The following is a 22,344-nucleotide window of genomic DNA, read 5'->3' as shown; positions in this document are numbered from 1 at the left end:
CTTGGGGGCGGTGCTCGACGGTGGCGGAGCGCGGCCTGGGCTCGCGCAGGGCTCCGCGCGCCCCCCGCCCCCCTCTATGAGGCAGAGGCCGCGGCGGCCGTTAGTGCTGTCGCTCCGGGGGCCGCGGCGGGCGGGGCTCCGGCGGGGCCCGGCCTAGTCCCCACCCCAGTTCGGCTCCCAGCTGCCCGCCCTCCCTCCCTCTCCCCGATGCAGGGGGCCGAGCTCCGGGAAGGCGAGGCGGCGGCGGCGGCCGCTTCGTACCGCGTCCTGAGCCGCCTCCTCGGCTATGGAGAGGCGGCCCCCGAGCCAGGCCCGCCGCCGCCGCCGCCGCCCCCGGGCCATGGCCTCCCGCCGCCACCCTTCCTCGCGCGGCCCGGTCCGCGCGGCTCCCGGCCGCCGCAGCTGATGGTGTTCCGCAACGTGGGTCGGCCGCCGGAGGAGGAGGACGTGGAGGCGGCCCCGGAGCCGGGACCCTCGGAACTACTGTGTCCCCGGCACCGCTGTGCCCTGGACCCCAAGGCCCTGCCGCCGGGCTTGGCGCTCGAGCGGACCTGGGGCCCGGCGTCTGGACTAGAGGCGCAGTTGGCGGCTCTGGGGCTCGGGCAGCCGGCAGGGCCCGGGGTCAAGACGGTCGGTGGGGGTTGCTGTCCGTGCCCGTGCCCCCCGCAGCCGCCCCCTGCGCAGCCCCAGCCGCCTGCTGCCGCCCCGCAGGCCGGGGAGGATCCCACGGAAACGAGCGACGCGCTGCTGGTCCTGGAGGGCTTGGAATCGGAGGCCGAGAGCCTGGAGACTAACAGCTGCTCGGAAGAGGAGCTCAGCAGCCCGGGTCGCGGAGGAGGAGGAGGGGGCGGCCGGCTTCTGCTGCAGCCCCCAGGCCCTGAATTACCTCCGGTGCCCTTCCCGCTGCAGGACTTGGGCCCCCTGGGGCGCCTGAGTAGAGGGGAGCAGCATCAGCAGCAACCTCCCCCGCCCCCGCCTCCTCCCGGCCCCCTCCGGCCTCTCGCGGGCCCTTCTCGGAAGGGCTCCTTCAAAATCCGCCTCAGCCGCCTCTTTCGCACCAAGAGCTGCAACGGTGGCTCCGGCAGTGGGGATGGGACCGGCAAGAGGCCTTCTGGAGAGCTGGCTGCTTCAGCTGCGAGCCTGACAGACATGGGAGGTTCTGCGGGCCGGGAGCTGGACGCGGGGAGGTGAGAACGGCCGGGGGCTGGTGACAAACTTCCTTTTCTTGTTTGGTTTCCCTTTTTATCTAATGCTGACGCGATCCTGACAGTTCTTAAGATAGGGTCTTCAGGAGGAGGCACTTGGGACCAAAGGTGGTAACATCTTGCATTAGGTCAGAGCTAATTGTGGAAACAGCTTTCACTCTTAAGAGTGCACACTCCATGACACTTCTCAGCTGGTCTGCATCTCTCTTGTTGGAAGATGGTTTCAGACCATCTCCCATCCCCACCCTAGCATGGCTTTTTAAGTTTTTCCGAGGCAGCCGCCTGCCATTATCCCTGGGAGGGAGATTGCTGGAAATGTTTGGCCTTTGGGGCAAAAAGCTGATGTTGCGTCTTGACCGCCTTGTTTATTCTGTGTACCAGCACGGCACCCCCCTTTCACACTCATGCAAGCAAATGACAGGAGGTTCTTCAAATGCAGGACAGGCCGTCAATCAATTGGACATCTCTGTTCAAAGTTTTAATGTTTTCCTGGTTGTTCTCTTAGATAAACTTGACATATCAAACTTGTGTGCTGACCACTGTCTCTGAGAACAGAAAATAGCAGGCCGGGCACAGTGGCTCACACCTGTAATCCCAGCACTTTGGGAGGCTGAGGAGGGCAGATCGCCTGAGCTCAGGAGTTTGAGACCAGCCTGGGCAACATGTGAAACTCCATAGCTACAAAAAAAAAAAAAAAAACCAAAGAATTAGTCGGGAGTGATCCCAGCTACACTGGAGGCTGAGGCAGAAGGATCGTTTGAGCTTAGGAGGCAGAGGTTGCAGTGAATAATGATCATGCCGCTGCACTCCAGCTTGCATGACAGAGTGAGAGCCTGTCTCAAGAAAATAGCTTTGCGCTCTCTAATGGCCATTTGAGAATTCTAAACACCAGTGACGTATAGACATTGGTACATGAGCTCTGGGCCAATTGATGAAAATTCCAAACTCAGACATTGAGTTTTTTCCTGCATTTCTGAAGGGTGGACAGATCTTTGACATCCAGTGTTAGATCTGTAGCATTGGTTACAAAGCTGTCAACTTTGGTGTCCGTGAAATGAGGCTTCACTTGTGGTAACTGCCACCGTGGTTTGTACTTCTCTGAGCAGGTTCTCAGAAAGAATTGGTTTTGTTGTGATTTACATGATGGATTGTTGAGACACACTGGCAGCCATAAGCCAAGGCTAAAGAACAGGTATAAATTGATAACCTTACTGTGAACTAGGAGCTTTTTGGGGAGCTTTTTGAAAAGCCTAAGAGTGAATTTTTTGAAAGCTCCCCAGGTGATCCTGAATTGGGAACCACTCATCGTGTACTTCTGTTTTCAAGGGAACTTGGGTACTCCAAGAGGAAAACGTTGGGTGGATTTGGCATTCTTGCCCTTACTGAACAGCTGTGCCATGGGCTCATCTTGGGGATCAGGCTAAATCCAAACTTTATTAAAAAATCAGTGGGTTGCCCCTTTAGGTAGACCAGTGTTTCTGCCTTTGCCTTCCAGTGAATTCATGCTGGGAGTTCAGATCTTAAAAAGTGTGTGGCTGCTGAAACAGCTTTTTTGTAGTAGGCTATGTATTCAATGCTCCACTTACCAGCACAGATGAAATTGTCATCAGATGCAGGGAAGGGCGGGATTAAAGCTATGGGTGGTGACATAGGATAGATTGCTAATTTTCTTGTGGTTTGTCTTGTCTTTGTTACATATTGACCAGGAGTTCGTCTGTGATTCCAGAGACACCAATACGAGGTGTGGCGTGAAATTAGCGGCTACGTCTAATAGATTAGGAAGAGGAAAAGGCATATAACATTATACGGTTTTTTGCCTTTGGAAGCAGAATTTAATGGTCATTGGCTGCTCTGTCACCAACCCTCACACTAAGCACAATACAGATTTCTGCTGCAGAGCAAATTGGGCTGTAGCTTTGCAAAGAAGCTTAGTTCAGGGCACTGGAGAATTACATTTTTTGGTCCAAGGGCTTTTTTTGATGAATTGGAGAAGAGCTAGGTATTTGTGTATAAACGTTTGGTTGACTGCTGTTTGGAGGCAGCATGCTGTATAGAGAATGTGAAAGTCTAGATTCCATGTAAACTCCAACATCAGCTGTGAGATGGAGGCCAAATTTGTCATCTTCATGCTTCCCTTTTTCCCCCATCTGTAAAATGGGTGAGTGTTGACTATCTTAATCCTGTCCTTTTAAGAATAGATCGTCAATAAGAGAAATCTAGATGGAATATTTTGTGCTTTTTAGAAGATAAGTAATAAGACTGAGCTGGTAAATTTTTTAATGCTTAGGATTTGGTGCTGCTTGTGAGCTTTCCGCAGCTTACTATGTGCCAGTCTTGCTGGCAGCCTTGCAGCTGCGAGAAACTTGGTAAGTCTGGCCAGGGTAGTTGTGATTTCTGTGGATCTGCACCTCGTAAGTCCGAAATAGTGGGAGGATGAGTTTGGATTTTTAGCTTGTTCTTTTGTTTTGATTGGTAGGAGCTGGAAGTGGTGAGAAATTTCAGTCTTTTGCCAAAGGGTATATGCCTTTGTCCTCATTGTTGATTGGAGTTAATTATGGGCTTCTTTGCTGTATAATTTGGGGCTTTTACAGTAACCTCTGGGCGTAATTCCCTTTGCTGTTCTCTATATCTGTCTTCCTACAATCATTTTAACAATTCTCACATTTTAGCTGTAAGCAAAACTTCTTTTTGCTTTTGAGTCTGGTTAGTGGATCTACCTGTGGATATATTGTCTTCAATGTATTATGAGTTAGCTTAGAGAACTCTTTTTGGTTTGTTTTTGTTTTTTGTTTTGAGGTGGAGTCTTGCTCTGTTGCCCAGGCTGGAGTGCAGTGGTGCCATCCTGGCTAACTGCAACCTCCACCTCCTGGGTTCAAGTGATTCTCCTGCGTCAGCCTCCCCGGTACCTGGGATTACAGGGGCACACCAACATGCCCGGCTAATTTTTTTTATTTTTAGTAGAACTGGGGTTTTGCTATGTTGGCCAGGCTGGTCTTGAACTCCTGACCTCAGGTGATCCACCTGCCTTGGCCTCCCAAGGTGCTGGGATTACAGGCATGAGCCACCACTCCCGGCCAACTTAGAGAACTCTTTTTTTTTGAGACAGAGTTTCACTCTGTCACCAGGTTTCAGTGCTGTGGCACGTCTTGGCTCACTGTAACCTCCATCTCCTGGGTTCAAGCGATTCTTGTGCCTCAGCCTCCGGAATAACTGGGATTACAGGCACACACCACCACACCTGGCTAATTTTTGTATTTTTTTTATGTTTTTTTTTGAGACAGAGTTTCGCTCTTGTTACCCAGGCTGGAGTGCAATGGCACGATCTCGGTTCACCGCAACCTCTGCCTCCTGGGTTCAGGCAATTCTCCTGCCTCAGCCTCCTGAGTAGCTAGGATTACAGGCACGCACCACCATGCCCAGCTAATTTTTTGTATTTTTAGTAGAGACGGGGTTTCACCATGTGGACCAGGATGGTCTCGATCTCTTGACCTCATGATCCACCCGCCTCGGCCTCCCAAAGTGCTGGGATTACAGGCGTGAGCCACCGCACCCGGCCCTAATTTTTGTATTTTTAGTAGAGACGGGGTTTCACCATGTTGGCCAGGATGGTCTCGATCTCCTGACCTCGTTATCCACCTGCCATGGCCTCCCAAAGTGCTGGGGTTACAGGTTGAGCACCGTGTCTAGCTGAGAACTCTTTTTATAAGTGAGGTAAGAAATGGGCCCACCAGTTGGGTGTGGTAATGTACACCTGTAGTCCTAACTACTTGGAAGGCAGAGGCGGGAGGATTACTTGAGTCCAGGAGTTCAAGGACGCAGTGAGCTGTGATTGCGCCACTGTACTCCAGCCTGGGTGACAGAATGAGACTCCATCTCTCTCTCTCTCTCTCTCTTTTTTTGGGAACAGAATCTCACTCTCTTGCCCATGCTGGAGTGCTTTGGTGTGATCTTGGCTCACTGCAGCCTTCGCCTCTTGGGTTCAAGCAAGTCTCCTGCCTCAGCCTCCCAAGTAGCTGGGACTACAGGCGAACGCCGCCATGCCTGGCTAATTTTTTGTATTTTAGTAGAAACAGGATTTCACCATGTTCCCACGCTGGTCTTGAACTCCTGAGCTCAGACAATCCACCTGCCTCGGCCTCCCAAAGTGCTGGGATTACAGGCGTGAGCACCACGCCCAGCCGACTCCATCTCTTGAAAGAAAGAAAGAAAGAGAGAGAGAGAGAGAGACAGAGAGAGAGAGAGAGAGAGAGAGAGAGAGAGAGAGAGAAAGAAAGAAAGAAAGAAAGAAAAATGGGCCCAGCAACTAATCAGGTTTCTGTTCTTGGGAACTGGGCTAGGGCTTATAACACACATATGTTGGAATTCAAAGAGCTGGGCTTGATGCCTGTGGTCCTCAGTGTAATCTAGCATTGCTATTTCAGGAAAACCAGTGGAGTTCCCATGTCTGTTTCTCATATGTTGAGCTGATTGTCTTCCTTTGGATTTGGTGAGAGATCTAATTTGATCTGACCATTTTGAATCAACACATAATACACACTTGGTTGGAAATAGGTACCTTGTTCACTTTTCAAGATTTGCTTTTTTTTAAGTTAACAGATGAGGCTGTTATTGACCGTCTTCGTGGTAGTGAGGTAGAGAAATGGAGGATAGTTCTGTAGTGGTTTCCTATGTGTTTATTTGGGGGGAAAAAAAAGATGGAATTCTGGAAAGAGAGGCAGGCTGCCTTGGCATCCATTTGGAGCCCTGCTGTCGTGGACAGACCTGGCAGACATGAGAAACCTTTTTCACTGTTTCCTTGGGTCTTCAGGCCTAAAGGGGTCTTTTTAAGTAATAGCATGACATGCTGAGAGCAAAATGATTTTGTGGTGGGATGAGGAAGCTCTGATTTTATGTTCGGGTTTTGGGTTCACACACTATTGATCTTTTTAACTATTTTTTCCATGAAGTGGTTGTAGTTGGCAGCTCTCTTTTAGAATGAGCTCCTGGGCTTTGGAAAATCTCTGTCTGTTTGAGTCCTGTGCCGTGTTTCCCACTCCTTAACATTCTCTCTGCCGACATCATCTAAGGTTTAGACCTTGGACCATGCCTCTTGGCTTTTCCCTGGAAGTTCCCTCTATAGGTTCTTTAGTTGGTTTATGATGGAGTTTTGGATCTGACCTTGCTGCACAGATGTCTGTGTATTGGAACTAAAAATGAACACATGGTTTTTGTGCCTGTAGCACATGAACAGACACTGGCTTATGACGTGTTGGAAATGGCACAGGCTGGCTGACTTGGCACTGTGTGCTTTAGCAGGGGCAGAGGTACATTGGAGCTGTAAAACCTGGTATTTGGACATCCCAGTTTGGAAGTTACTTTAGAAAAGGACATGTGTAAGTCTTAGGGCATCAGTAGAGGGGATTTTTGGGCAAGATACAGAGGTTATTATTATTTCATTGTTTATATTTTAGGTTTCAAGGAACTTGAAAAATGGCCAGTGGTTACATCTATGTGTTGTCGTTCTGTCTAGTCTAATGCTTTTAATCCTTTTATCCCATAAATCTGTTGCAGTACAGTTAATAATTTGCAAGGTAGAAATGGGCAGAGGCATTCTGTCTCTTTGTTACCTACAGTATAGGCAGGAACTTAGCTGACACAAAGGACTGCCAGCCTCAAAGACCTTTGCCTTAGGCCTTCTGCCCTGTCCCTTTCTGTCACCTGAAGCACAGTCCACCGAATGCTTTTCCATCCTGCCCTACTCCTCAAGTCTTTGTTGCTGCTAAGATGCAAGTGGCCTGCTGGCAAAGTTACAAGGGTATAACTTTGCACCCTAGTGCTTGTTGAGGTGATCTGGGGAGGAATAAATAACATGGGAATGTAGTATAGAGGGGTTAGTTTTTTTGTTGTTGTTTGTTTGTTTGTTTTGAGACAGAGTCTTGCTGTTTTGCCAGGCGCCAGGCTGGAGTGCAGTGGTGCGATCTCGGCTCACTGCAACCTCCGCCTCCTGTGTTCAAGCAGTTCTCCTGCCTCAGCCTCCCAAGTAGCTGGGACTACAGGCGCGTGCCACCACACCCAGCTAATTTTTGCATTTTTTAGTAGAGATGGGGTTTCACCATGTTGGCCAGAATGCTCTTGACCTCGTGATCCACCCGCCTTGCCCTCCCAAAGTGCTGGGATTACAGGCGTGAGCTACCACGCCTGACCAGAGGGGTTAGTTTAAAATGTTATCATTATTCATATTGCTCTCCAAAATATAGTGTGTCTGCTTAGAGTGGCCTTTTATCATTCTAAATGGTTCATGCATACAAAAGGGGATATATAAAGTGTATGTCTTTGAATAATAATAAAATACAAACATAGGTACCCATCACTAAGCTTAACAAATAGAATGTTATCAGTACCTTTGAAGAGTGTTGCTTCCTAATTACATCTTACCCCTCCCCCAGGTGACCCCATCCTCAATTCTATGTTAATCAGTACCTTACTTTTTTTTTTTATAGTTATCTAGATTGATTTTTTCATGAATGACTGCCATTCGAATGCTCTCAGGATCCTCGAGACAGATACTGCTTTGGGTTTTTAGTTAGACTTGTCTCCCCAAAGAGAGAAAGAAGCATGCATGTTTATTAGTAGCCTTTTAGCCTCCTAGACTTTAGACCATTTACCTTTCCAAGCAGCCATGAGGCCCCCTTATTTGCCAGGAAAAACCATTCTGGCACTCTCGAACAGCTCTGCCTGGATTCAGATGTTTTTCTTTTTCTAGATCCTAGAAACTATGATTTTTCTTCTTCAAAATGCCGGGGGCGGGGGAGAAGATGAGCTGAAGTGAGAAGGCCTCCGCAAGATGTGTGCATTTGGGTCCTGCCGTTCTTCAGTGCTTGGCACTGAAGAGACTCGTCCCCAGCATGGGCAGATGGCAGAGTAATGCAGCTTCCTTTGAAATGAGGCAAACGGCCAAATGGCTGAGGTGTGAACCTTTTGAAAGGCCAGTGCTTTAGGTTTCTACTTGCTGGGCTTAATGTTGTACCCACAAGTTATCAAACAAAAATCAGCTTGGAAGCTCTTCAGCAGTGTTAAAGTTCATGTCCAGTGGAACTCACATTGCATTCCAGTCCTCTGGATTGTTGGAACTAAGCTGCAGTCATGAGCCACTTTTATGAGCAGAGAAACTGTGTGTGGCCGGATCTTATTTTTATATAGCCACCTCTCCTGTGGGTGCTGTGGGTGGAGTATTCATAGTGAGCATGATCATCAGACCCCTCAAGTATGGAGGTTGCCAAGGTAAAGCTAGGTCAGGAGAAACAAGGACCAGGGTTTCAGCTCTTTCTGAATAAGATCTTCATGGCATGGTTTTAGAATTTTGTTTGAAGTGAATTCTGAGAAGCTCAGGCATCAGTGTTAAAGCATAAATGCATAAACATCTTCTGAAGTCAAATAATTTAAAATAGAATTTTATTTTGGATTTTCTTTGCTTTTGCCGCTCTCTATTGGTACAGTTTATAGTTGAAAAGAGTTTTCTATTTAGGCCTTTGGGTAAGAGTATTTTTGGAAGGTGAGCCAGCTACAATGCTAGGAGTCAGACACTCAGTTCTGGGGGAGGATTTTCTTTAAGTCTGTTATATTGTTTTTATTTATTTATTTATATATATATATTTTTTGAAACAGGGTCTCACTCTCACCCAGGCTGGAGCGGCTCAATCATGGCTCACTGCACCCTTGACCTTCCTGGGCTCAGATAATCTTCCCACCTCACACGCCTGAGTAACTGGGACTATAGGCATGTGCCACCATGCCCAACTAATTTTTGTATTTTTTTGTAGAGATGAGGTTTTACCATATTCCCCAGGCTGGTCACAAACTCCTGGGCTCAAGCAGTCTGCCCATCTCCACCTCCCAAAGTGTTGGGATTACAGATGTGAGCCATCGCACCAGACCTGAGGTATAATTTATATACTACAAAATGTACCTTTTAAGTGTCCAGCTCTATTAATTTTGACAAATTTATATATAGTCATCATAGCCTCTACCATAATCAGCATATAGCTTTTTTTTTTTTTTTTTTTTTTTGAGATGGAGTCTTGCTATCACCCAGGCTGGAGTACAGTGGCATGATCTCGGTTCACTGCAGCCTCCGCCTCCCTGGCTCAAGCAATCTCCTGCCTCAGCCTCCTGAGTATCTGGGATTACAGGCATGCACCAACACGCCCAGCTAATTTTTGCATTTTTAGTATAGTCAGGGTTTCACCATGTTGGCCAGGCTGGTCTTGAACTCCTGACCTTCTGATCTGCCCACCTCTGCCTCCCAAAGTGCTGGGATTACAGGTGTGAGCCACCACGCCTGGCCAGCATATAGCGTATTTCTGTCACCTTGACAAGTTTAGTCATTCTAAGGTGAGTTTTTTTGAGTTTAACACACTTCTGGCCAGGACATCTTCGTTGGAGTCTTTGAGTTTCTTTCATTTCTTGCTGAAAAGCCACTTGAAAGTATGGTACGAAGTGATCTTTGGTGTATGAACCAAAAGATCTGGGTTTTCAGACTGGTTCCCTGGGGCAGCATCAAGAAGTCATGGGGAGAGCTGTGTGACTGGCAGCTCAGAGAGAGGAATGGGCCCTCTTCTTGGGTGCTAGGCAGAGTCCCCAATCTGAGGAGTCCCACTTAGTAGCTGATGGCTTTGACCCATGCCTTGGGGCAATTGTGCAGAAATCAAAGGTCTTCAAGGTTGAAGATTGCATGTGCATACTGCAGTGCTATTCTCAGGTCAGAATATGTTTCCTGGTTCACTTTGGGACAACCTATCCTACAACCAAGCCCAGAGGGAAAATTTGCTCTAAGCTGGTGCCTGTTCAGGTCAAGAGCCTTTTTCTTGGCTCCCAGATGAAAATTAGCTCTGTATCCCACTTCCTTCCTCTTGAAATGGACTTGCTAATTACTACTCAAGGTGTTTTACTCTTTAATGTACTGGGTATGGTGAGGTCCAAAGGGATTTCTCATTGCTTTGTAGGCTGCTGAATTCTGTAGCCAAATCTATTTAAGGAATTGCCTTAATTATTTCATTCTCCCCTTTTATTTTATTCTTTATTACGGGAGTGTTGCTGACAGCGACTAGGATTTGCTTTATTTTTCAGTGCATCTGGAACTGTGTTGTGGTGACTTAAATGCATATGTGTTCATTTCTCTCCTTTATTCTCTCTCTGTGCTTTCTCACTCCCTAGGAAACCCAGGTTGACAAGAACTCAAAGTGCCTTTTCTCCGGTCTCCTTCAGCCCCCTGTTCACAGGTAAGGGTAATAAACTTTCTCTCTTCTGACATCTGAAAACAGGAGTGTTCTGAGACCTGTTGGGAAACACTTGCAGATGCATCACAGGAAGCTGTAGGCGTGTCTGGAGTTATTTCCTTCATTCCTTTCCCAGTGGGTTTGGAGTGAGGCTATTTTTATAGTATGGAATGTGTTCTTGACTTTGGATGCTTTATAGTTGGATGTAAAGGTTGCTTGTTGGTAATTGGGTGGCTCTAGCAGTTATACAGTGCTTAGTTCAGGGTCATCAAATATAAATTAAAACTAGGAATTACAAATTTATGGGCTCACAGCACATAAAAGACTGCCTAGAAGTCATACAATTTCTGTCCCTGCTTCCAAGGGAGTTCATGGGTTATCTCATAAAAATGATCCATGATTATCTGGTCTATTTTTAAAGACTTTGGGCAAAAGGGATACATGAGCTCTTGTCTTTTTAGGGGCTTGCAGTTCTTGCAGCTGTTAGAGTTCTTTATTGTATCTAATTTAAGTCTGCCCTCTTGCAACAGGGAACACAGTTGCTAAAGTAGGAAGTCTGTAGAATATCCTTTGGATGATAGGTAACTGCCTTCTCGTTTTGTAGGGAACTTTTTCAGAGAGGGAGATCTTCTGTTATGTCAGTCACATGTAAAGCTCCTGCATGAATAAGCTGTAGAAAAGTCTCAGAAACTGAGTACTTCTCATTGGTTGTGACTGAGAGGCCTTTAAAAAAATTCCAATCTCAAACTCCTTTGGATATCATGTCCCTCAAAAAGGTGATTGGAAGACTTAGGATTTGGGAATGAATGCTTCCAGGAAGATGTTAAGCAGGCCAATGAGACCTGCAACTGGATAGACTGCTCTGAACTGTCAAAACAAGTGAATCGGTACCTGTATAGACATCTACTGTAGTGAAGAAGGATATCTCTGTTCTTACCCAAGCCCAGAATTAAAAAATCTTATCTTGTGATAGCATGTCATTCTAGTTAATAGTTGTTTCCTCCTTAAAGTAAGGAGCATGGCTGGGCACAGTGGCTCATGCCTGTAATCCCAGCACTTTAGGAGGTTGAAGTGAGTGGATCATCTGAGGTCAGGAGTTTCAGACCAGCCTGGCCAATGTGGAAACTCTGTCTCTACAAAAAATACAGAAAAATAGCTGGGTATGGGGGCACACACCTATAGTCCCAGCTACTCGGAGGCTGAGGCAGGAGAATCACTTGAACCTGAGAGGCTGAGGTTGCAGTGAGCAGAGATTTTGCCACTGCACTCTAGCCTGGGAGACAGAGTGAGACTCTGTCTCAAAAAAAAAAAAAAAAAAAAAAAGGAACACCACGGACATTTGTAGTTTGAGGTTCAGGTCAGCCTCAGCCCTCTTGAATGACATTCTTTATGTTAAGTGCTCTACCAACAGTCTAGACTGCTCTGGTCTATCAGGAAACATGCTTGTCTGGCCCCATTGCATTGCTCTGGGCAGCCAGGCTCTCGGTTACCAAGCTGTGTGGTAAGTCTGGTTCCAGCTTTCTGGAACTTCCACTGATGACTTTTGTTTATTTATTTTTGACACAGGGTCTCACTTTGTCTCTCAGGCTGAAGTGCAATGGTGTAGTCTCAGCTTACTGGATCCTCAACTTCCTGGGACCAAATGATCCTCCTACCTCAGTCTCTAGAATAGCTGGGACTACAGGCATGCACCACCACACCCAACTAATTTTTTTTATTTTTGTAGAGACGGGGTCTCACTGTGTTGCCCAGGCTGGTCTTAGAACTCCTGAGCACAAGTGATTCGCCTACCTTGGTCTCCCAAAGTGTTGGAATTACAGGCGTGAGCCACTGTACCTGTTCTCACTGATGACTTTTAGAAGAGCTTTTCTGTTTATCTTAATTAGCATTCAAGACCTTTGTAAAAAAAAACTGTGTATTGGCCTATGCAATGGCTCACGCCTGTAATCCCAGCACTTTAGGAAGCTGAGGTGGGTAGATCACCTGAGGTTGGGAGTTCAAGAGCAGCCTGAGCAACATGGAGAAACCCCATCTCTACTAAAAATATAAAAAATTAGCTGGGTGTGGTGGCACATGCCTGTAATCCCAGCTACTCAGGAGGCTGAGGTAGGAGAATCGCTTGAGCCCTGGATGTGGAGGTTGCGGTGAGCCATTGCACTACAGCCTGGGCAACAAGAGCAAAACTCAGTCTCAAAAAAAAAAAAAAAACCCACTGTGTATTTAGGTTCTGAAAATCCAGTTTCTGTTCTTTTGGTAGATATTGGTCACCTAATTTTCTTAACGGGGAAACGTTAAAATACTAGCTGAGGGGCTCATTCAGCCCTGAATAAGAAAAAGGTGTTGGAAGCAACACCCTAAGGGCTAAATTAGAGAAATCCTGAGTTCTGATCTGTGGATCAGGCCTGCCAAATCCTGGCTATCAGTTTGTGTTAATATTAATAAAATACGCTTCATCCTCTCGTAACTCAAGTGAAAAAGAAATAGAGGGAGTTGGGTGGCAAGGAGTATTGTATATGGCAGGGATCAGAACTGCATGACATGCTGGGAAGAGAAGCCATGTGCCTCCTCCCGCCAAGTTCCTATGGAGAAGCTGCCTCTTAGATTTCCTGGCTTTTGTCTGACTGTGAAAGTACTTAATTTTTAGGACTGTAAATTGTACTTTCAGCCTTTGTAGCCTCAGCTATTAAGAACAGATATCTTATTCAGGTAGATTCTCTTATGCGTGAATATTCTGGAAAAATCAAAATATGGACTGCCCTCTAGGAAGACATTAGGACTAACACTGGGAACTTTATCTGCATTCAGCTTACCGTGCAGTTCTTAGGTTTTCTGAGCCTTGCTTTCCATATCTGTTTGGGCAAATAACAAGCCACTTGCCTTGTTTCCTAAGGCAGGAATTGTTACATAATTCTCAAAAAATAAATGATGTGGGTTCCATGGGATAAGGAAGACCCCTTGTTCAAGGTTAGATTGTAAGTCAGTGGCAGAACTAGAATTAAATGGGCTTTCTACTGTCCCTTGGTTTTGTCCTAAAGAATCCTTGACCCTTAACAGGGCAAAGGAATGATAGAATTTAAAAATCGACTTCCTGGTGTTCAGGATTATTTTGGCTCTGGGGGCATTAGGTTTTGAGCTTTTTGTGAGCAGAAGACCCCTAGCCTCGCCTGCTTGCCCTTTGCTTCCCTTTGCTTTCTGCGTCAGCTTTGGGCAAGGTGCTTCTGTAACTTGCTTGCTCCATGAATCCCTCAGGTGAAACTGTGTCGCTTGTGGATGTGGACATTTCTCAGCGGGGCCTGACCTCTCCACACCCTCCAACTCCCCCTCCTCCTCCGAGAAGAAGCCTCAGCCTCCTAGGTATAGTTTCTTCCCCTCTTCACCTTCTTGCCTAGTGGGAGGGTGAGCTCCAGGGACTTGTTCTTTGCTGGGAGCCAACCACTCTTCTGGGTATCTGATGATGACTCAATTATTTCCTAGCTCTTTCTCAGCACCCTGTCATCTCCCTAAGGAATTAAATGGGTCTCACCTGCATGCTATAATATTTACTGTGCATATATTAATTAGATTTACATTTATCTTGCCTTGAACCCGCTGCTATTGGGCTGCATTAGAAATATCCCTACTACCCTGCTTTCCACAAGCAAACCAGAGTAAGATGGTTGTTGCCGTCTGTGCAAAAAGACTGGGTGAAGGTTGGGCCATCTTGCCCCAGAGGGCAGCCTGATAGTCCTTCTCCCTCTCTGCCTTCACCGTGCTCATTCTGTGCTCACATTTCTGAACCTCTTGCTTTTGTTCTCTTTTCTAGATGATATCAGTGGGACGCTGCCTACATCTGTCCTTGTGGCTCCGATGGGGTCTTCCTTGCAGTCTTTCCCCCTACCTCCGCCTCCTCCACCCCATGCCCCAGGTTAGCTTAGTTTAGAGGCAAGACTTGTAAGAGTTGGGAGTACAAAGTATACTTTGTACCATAGAAGGATGGGAGAAATCTATTTATCGAAATAATAGCTTAGTAGAAAGTTTAAATCTCTTCACCTTGGCTGGACCAGACTCCTTGGAAATGAGGCCAAGAACTGGTTTTCCTAACCCGTTTTCTTTATGGAGGTCAATCTGATTTTTGTTAGGGATAAAAGACTACTGAGTTTTTCATCTCTTCACTGCTGAGACTGTTTTGCAATCCTTGAGTAGATGTCACTTAAGAAACTGCCTTAATTTCAGGATAGTGAGGTTTAATAAGTTGCTGGTTTTCAAGGTTCTGTGGTTTTTCTAAGCTTTTGGTATTTACTGCAGCCTTGTAAATAAGTACCAAGCATTTAGTAGCCCATACCTACTTTGCCAGCTTCTAGTACCCAAGGAATAAAATGAATGAAATCAGCATTCTTTTCTACTTGCCTGGCAAAATCATTAGTCTTCCTGGGCAAGTAAGCGAGTCACTATTTCCAAGGCTGCCTTATTGGCACTTCACTTCGAGGTGGGAGAAGTTGGAATCGCTCTAGGCTGGTGAAGCCCCTGAAGTAGTCACCTTAGTCAGGTTAGTGAGCAGCTCCCCTCCCCCTTTCCTGGGGTTCAGTGCCCCCACCCATCCTTCACAGCTTACACGAGCCCACACAGCTTTTTGTTCTAGCCCATCCAGCTCTTTCCCACTGCTTTGGCTTCTACCCTTTCCAGCTTAGCTTCTAATGCCTTGCCCTCTTCAGTTAGCATCTCTGTTTTTTGGGGAGGGTTTATTTGTGGTTGAGAGCAATGAGGGTAAACAAGTGACCACCACTCTCTTGCCCTGCAGATGCATTTCCCCGGATTGCTCCCATCCGAGCAGCTGAATCCCTGCACAGCCAACCCCCGCAGCACCTCCAGTGTCCCCTCTACCGACCTGACTCAAGCAGCTTTGCAGCCAGCCTTCGAGAGTTGGAGAAGGTAGGTGGTGCCTAAGGATTGGCAGCTTACTTCTCCCATTAGCTAAATTCTGTACCCGGGTACTCCTTAATTTATTCGTTTATTTATTTTTAGAGACAGGGTCTTGGTTTGTTGCCCAGGGTAGGGTGTAGTGGCATAATCATAACTCACTGCAGCCTCAAACTCCTGGGCTCAAAGGATCCTTCTATCTCAGCCTCCTGAATAGCTAGGGCTACAGGCACGCATGACTATACCCAGCTAAAATTTATTTATATTTTTTTGTAGAGACTGGTCTTGCTATTTCCCAGGCTGATCTTGAACTCCTGGGCTCAACGTGATCCTCCTGCCTCTGCCTCCCAAAGCTCTAGGATTATAGGCATGAGCCACCACGCCCAGCCCCTATTTATTGTTTTTAGACGAAGAGTAGTTTACTTGCTTCCATATTTACAGTGACAAAAACAGTGTATTACTGCTATTAATTCCATGAAATGTAATAAAATTGAATTTGGGGAAAAAATTTTGACATGATAAAGGCTGTAGGAGAAATGTTTACATAGTCTAAGCTGATTTTGATAGATTAACTGACCCAATTTCCTCTTCATTTCTTGGTAAGGTCTTTGGTAATGGAATTGTAGAATTAGTATTGTTTTTTGTTGTTGTTGTTGTTGTTGTCTTGTTTTGTTTTTGAGACTGAATTTCGCTCTTGTTGCCCAGGCTGGAGTGCAATGGCGCGATCTTGGCTTACCGCAACCTCCGTCTCCTGGGTTTAGGCAGTTCTCCTGCCTCAGCCTCCTAAGTACCTGGGATTACAGGCATGTGCCACCACACCCAGCTAATTTTTGTATTTTTAGTAGAGATGGGGTTTCACCATGTTGGCCAGGCTGGTCTTGAACTCCTGACCTCAGATGATCCACCCGCTTTGGCCTCCCAAAGTGCTGGGATTATAGGTGTGAACTACTGTGCCTAGCCGTTTTTTGTTTTTGAGACAGAGTCTCACTGTGTCACCCAGGCTGGAGTGCAGTGGTGCTATCCAGGCTCATTGCAACCTCCACCTCCTGGTTCAACTGATTTTCTTGCTTCAGCCTCCCGAGTAGCTGGGATTACAGGCATGTGCCACCACACCCAGCTAATTTTTGTATTTTTAGTAGAGATGGGGTTTTACCGTGTTGTCCAGGCTACTCTCGAGCTCCTGACCTCAAGTGATTCACCCACCTCATCCCAAAGTGCTTGGATTACAGGTGTGAGACACTAAGTCCAGTCAGAATTATTATTCTGTTACTTTGGAGGGCTAAAAGTATAGTGAGCCTGATGTTCATTGCTAATGGTTGAGATGCTCGTGTCTTTTACCTATTGAAATGTTTTGAATAATGCAGAGCGTTCTCCCATGATAAGATAGATTGTGCTGAAAACTTTGACATTTCTCTGTCCTGATAACTAGTGGAGTGCTTCTTGTCTTTGATAGTGTGGTTGGTATTGGGGGCCAATGAATTGGGAAGATGCAGAGATGAAGCTGAAAGGGAAACCAGATGGTTCTTTCCTGGTACGAGACAGTTCTGATCCTCGTTATATCCTGAGCCTCAGTTTCCGATCACAGGGTATCACCCACCACACTAGAATGGAGCACTACAGAGGTAAGAGATGCTGGTAAGAGAGACTTGTTTCCCCCTTGCCTTGCTCTACCTTTGCTGTCTGACTTTTGTGGAAGGGATTTGGAGGAATGGAACTACGATTGGGGAAAAATTCTCTTAGACTCAGTTGAATATTGATATGGGCACTGGTTTCAGTCACTAGAAGAAATGGAGAGGGTAGGGAAGGGAGAGTAAAAGTTCCATTTAAAAGTCTGGTCAGCAGCGTTTTGTCTCCTAAATAGAAGGGCCTGAACAAAACTGTTGAAGAGGCTCCCAAGAATTGAGCTAGTGAAACTCTTCAGGTAAAAGGAAGAAAGAACCTAGGACCATTAGGCAAATCACAAGCTTTGTTTGTAATTAAACTTATCATCTAGAGATACTTTGTTAAATCATATATACAGAAGAGAATTTAGTGTTGATCCAGTAACTGTTCTGTTCTGAATTTCTTTGCCTGATAGTCACTTTCTCCCAGGCAGCATGGTGATAATTTCCTCTTTTGGTCAGTGTTGTAGTCATCCTGGTCAACATGGTGAAACCCTGTCTCTACTAAAAATACAAAAAAAATTATCTGGGCATGGTGGTGCATGCCTGTAATCCCAGCTACTCAGGAGGCTGAGGCAGGAGAATTGCCTGAACCCGGGAGGCGGAGGTTGCGGTGAGCCGAGATTGTGCCATTGCACTCCAGCCTGGGTAACAAGAGTGAAACTCCATCTAAAAAAAAAAAAAAAAAAAAAGTTCTCCCATTACTTTTTTTTTTTTTTTTTTTTTTTTGAGATGGAGTCTCACTGTGTCACCCAGGGTGGAGTACAGTGGCGTGATCCCAGCTCACTACAGCTTCTACCTCCTGGGTTCAAGCAATTCTTGTACCTCAGTCTCCCAAGTAGCTGGGATTACAGGTGTGCACGACCATGCCCAGCTAATTTTTGTATTTTTAGTAGATGCAAGGTTTCACCATGTTGGCCAGGCTAGTCTCGAACTCCTAGCCTCATGTGAATCTGCCTGCCTCAGCCTCCCAAAGAGTTGGGATGTCAGACATGAGCCACTGCACCTGGCTACCAGTTACTTTTTGTTAAAGGGATTTTGCTTCCTTGAATAAATGGAATTTTTTTTTTTTTTATATGGGGTCTCATGGTGCTGCCCAGGTTGGAGTGTAGTGGATAATGGCTCACTGTAGCCTCAACCTCCCAGGCTCAAGTGATCCTCCTATCTTAGCATTGCTAGTAGCTGGGACTAGAGGTGTGCATTACCATGTCCAGGTAATTTAAAAAAAAATTTTTTTAATAGAGACAGGGTCTCACTATGTTGCCCAGGCTGGTCTTGAACTCCTGGACTGGACCGATTCTACTGCCTTGGCCTCCCAAAGTGCTGGGATTATTGACGTGAGCCACTGTGCCTGGGCTGTAAGTGGAATTTTTAATGGAAACCTTGTGGGCCTTTCAGTTGCCAGTTTGCAGTGGAACATTTGTCTTTGTGTTTTTAAAGTGATACTGTTGCCGGGCGCGGTGGCTCAAGCCTGTAATCCCAGCACTTTGGGAGGCCGAGGCGGGTGGATCACGAGGTCAAGAGATCAAGACCATCCCGGTCAACATGGTGAAACCCCGTCTCTACTAAAAATACAAAAAACTAGCTGGGCATGGTGGCGCGTGCCTGTAATCCCAGCTACTCAGGAGGCTGAGGCAGGAGAATTGCCTGAACCCAGGAGGCGGAGGTTGCAGTGAGCCGAGATCGCGCCATTGCACTCCAGCCTGGGTAACAAGAGCGAAACTCCGTCTCAAAAAATAAATAAATAAATAAATAAATAAATAAAAAATAAAGTGATACTGTTAGAGTAGATAGAGAGACTCAAATCTGCAGTTCTCTTGACTGATTAGTATCCCTTTTTTTGTGTGTGTGTCTTTTTTTAAAGACAGGGTCTGACTCTGTGCCCAGGCTGTAGTGCAGTGCTACAATCTCAGCTCACTGCAACCTCCACCTCCCAAGTTCAAATGATTCTCCTACCTCAGCCTCCTGAGTAGCTGGGATTACAGATAAGTGCCACCACGCCCAGCTAATTTTTTTCTTTTTCTTTTTCTTTTTTTTTTTAGTTTTTAAAGATGGGGTTTCACCATGACGGCCAGGCTGGTCTTGAACTCCTGACCTCAGGTGATCCACCCACCTCAGCTTCCCAAAGGATTACAGGCGTGAGCCACCACACCCACCCTTATTTTTCAATTTTTTTTTTGAGACGAAGTCTCGTTCTTGCCCAGTCTAGAGTGCATTGGCCTGATATCGGCTCACTACAACCTCCACCTCCTGGGTTCAGGTGATTCTCCTGCCTCAGCCTCCTGAATAGCTGGGATTACATACGTGCACCACTATGTCTGGCTAATTTTTGTATTTTTAGTAGAGATGGGGTTTCACCATGTTGGTCAGGTTTGTCTCGAACTCCTGACCTCAGGTGATCTGCCCTCCTTGGCCTCCCAAAGTGCTGGGATTACTGGCGTGAGCCACTGTGCCCGGCTGGGACAGGGGTTTTCTGTGTGTCCAGGTTGGTCTTGAACTACTGAGCTCACGCGATCTGCCCACCTCTGCCTCCCAAAGTGCTGGGATTACAGGGATGAGACACTGTGTCTGGCCCTTTTGTGTTCTTTTTGTAGGTGATTCCTTTGGAATCTCTTGCTTTAGTTTTTTGAGTTTTTTGTTGTTTTATTTTTTTAAGTCCTAGGAGTTCAGATTCCCTTTTCCATTTGGGATTTTAAATTTTGAGATGGGATCTTTGTAATATGTTGGAGTGTGGGGTTTTAAAGTTAAAGAGAGATTTAGATTTTTATTTTTTACACTCAACACACACGTGAATGAGTGAGACCCCCAAAACTGCTGTTCCTGTCTTTCCTTGACTATTTAATATAGTCTCTAAGAAGTATATACAGTTGATCCTTGAACAACCTGGGTTTGAATTGCACAGGTCTGCTTATACATGGATTTTAAAAAATAAATATATTGGAAAATTTTTGGAGATTTGTGACAGTTTGTAAAATCTTGCAAATAAACTGTAGCCTAAAAATATCAAAAAAATCAAAAAGGTATGTTATGAATGCATAAAATATATGTGGATACTAGTTTTTTTAACATTTGCTACCATAAAATATATGCAGATCTATTATAAAAAGTTAAAACTTGGGCCGGGTATAGCGGCTCATGCCTGTAATCCTAGCAATTTGGGAGGCTGAGACAGGCAGATTACCTGAGGTCAGGAGTTCGAAACCAGCCTGACCAACGTGGAAAAACCCCATCTCTACTAAAAATACAAAAAATTAGCCGGTTGTGGTGGCACATGCCTGTAATCCCAACTACTTGGGAGGCTGAGACAGGAGAATTACTTGAACCTGGAAGACGGAGGTTGCGGTGATCCAAGATTACGCCATTGCACTCCAGCCTGGGCAACAAGAGTGAAACTCCATCTTTAAAAAAAGAAAAAAAAGTTAAAACTTTATCAAAATGCTGGGCACAGTGGTGCACGCCTGTAATCCCAGCACTTTGGGAGGCCAAGATGGGCGGATCACAAGGTCAAGAGATTGAGACCATCCTGACCAACTTGGTGAAACCCTGTCTCTGCTAAAAATACAAAAATTAGTTGGGCGTGGTGGTGCGTACCTGTAGTCCCAGCTACTCGGGAGGCTGAGGCAAGAGAATTGCTTGAACTCGGGAGGCAGAGGTTGCAGTGAGCCGAGATTTGTTCCACTGCACTCCAGCCTGGACAACAGAACGAGACTCCATCTCAAAAAACAAAGCAAAACAAACAAACAAACAAAACTTTATCAAAACATGCATACAGACACAGACCATACATGGCACCGTTCACTGTTGAGAGAAATGGAAACAAATGTGAAGGTGCAGTATTAAATCATAACTGCATAAAAATTAACTTATATACTGTATGTACTACTGTAGCCAACCCTGTTTCTATTGTGGTGAGCTCAAGTGTTGCAAGTATCTGTTTAAAATGCTGTGTGACACTAGTCATCACCACATCAGTGTTTATCTCTCCAGTTAATTTTGTGTATTACAGGAAAAATTGATCTCCCATGGTTCTTGTATATTTTTCATTGTGTTTAGTGCAATACAGTAAACCTCAAATAATACCATGAGATCCACTAGTGCCACTAGTGTTGCTGGAAGTCCTCCCAAGAATCAGAGAAAAGTTAGGACATTACAAGAAAAATTGCTCAGTTTGTACATAGTTTGAGGTCTGCAGCTATGGTTGTTCACCATTTCAAGATAAGTGAATTCAGCATAAGGACTGTGGTAATAAAAGAAAAAGAAATTCGTGAAGCTACTGCTGCAGCTTATATCTGTTGTGAAATAACTTTTTAATTTCATATTGAAAATACGGCTTTTATGTGGGTGCCAGATTGCTGCTATAAGAAAAGCATACCTTGGCTGGGTGCAATGGCTCATGCTTGTAATCCCAGCCCTTTGGGAGGCTAAGTAGAAAGGATCGCTTGAGGACAGGAGTTAAAGACCAGCCTGCACAATATAGTGAGATCCTGTCTCTATAAAAATATTTAAAAATTAGCTGGGCATGGTGGTGCCTGTCTGTGGTCCCAGCTACTCCGGGCTGAAGTGAGAGGATTGCTTGAGCCAATGAGGTCAAGGCTGCAATGAGCTATGATTGCTCCACTGCACTCCAGCCTGGGTGACAGAGCAAGATCTTGTCTCAAAAAAGAAAAGAGAAAAGCAAAGCGTGTCTATAGATTAATATGATTTAAGAAAAAGTAAAGTCATTCTATGACAAGTTAAAGGAAGAGGAAGGTGAAGGAACTAGAGCTGGAGAATCTGTTGCTGGAAATGGATGGTTTGATAATTTTAGGAAGGTTTGCCTTGAAAAATGTCAGGATAACAGGAGACATAGCTTCCACTGACCAAGAGACAGCAGACAGATTCCCAGACACCATGGAGAAAATCACTGAGGAGAAATGATATCTGCCTGAACAAGTTTTTAATGAAGATGAAAATGCCCTATTCTGGGGGAAAAAAATGTCACAAAGGACATTTATTAGTAAGGAAGAGAAGAAAGAACCAGAATTTAAGGCAAGAAGGGGTAGGCTGACTCTCTTGTTTTGTGCAAATGCAATTGGGTTAATAAGACTACCTTTATCTATAAAGCTGCAGTCTTTTGGTTGTACAGCAAGAAGGGATGTACAATGAGAACCTTTTTTTCTGGATTGATTTCATCAGTGCTTTGTCTCTGAAGTCAGGAAGTACCTTGCCAGTAAGGGACTGCCTTTTAAAGGTCTTTTGATATTGGTCAATGCCCCTGGCCACCCAGAACCTCATGAGTTCAACACCAAAGGTGTCAAAGTGGTCTACTATCCCCCAGACACAACCTAG

At 45.7% G+C, this 22,344-nt stretch overlaps 1 protein-coding gene across 1 annotated transcript in view; it reads left to right on the top strand.

Annotated features, from left to right (window-relative positions):
• SOCS7 (suppressor of cytokine signaling 7) overlaps positions 1-22,344 on the top strand; it is a 48,827-nt gene continuing 26,483 nt past the window's right edge. The window contains exons 1-6 of the mRNA XM_012451907.3: positions 1-1,187; positions 10,398-10,462; positions 13,709-13,813; positions 14,262-14,363; positions 15,237-15,367; positions 16,809-16,977. Coding sequence (XP_012307330.3) covers positions 208-1,187; positions 10,398-10,462; positions 13,709-13,813; positions 14,262-14,363; positions 15,237-15,367; positions 16,809-16,977 — 1,552 coding nt within the window. The 5' untranslated portion in view covers positions 1-207. The remainder of the gene's footprint in view (positions 1,188-10,397; positions 10,463-13,708; positions 13,814-14,261; positions 14,364-15,236; positions 15,368-16,808; positions 16,978-22,344) is intronic.

Source organism: Aotus nancymaae, unplaced genomic scaffold, assembly GCF_030222135.1.
Source record: "Aotus nancymaae isolate 86718 unplaced genomic scaffold, 86718_ANA_hifiasm-v0.15.2.pri h1tg000072l, whole genome shotgun sequence".
Classification (NCBI taxonomy): Eukaryota; Metazoa; Chordata; class Mammalia; order Primates; family Aotidae; genus Aotus; species Aotus nancymaae.
This window is presented reverse-complemented; position numbering and strand designations above follow the sequence as displayed.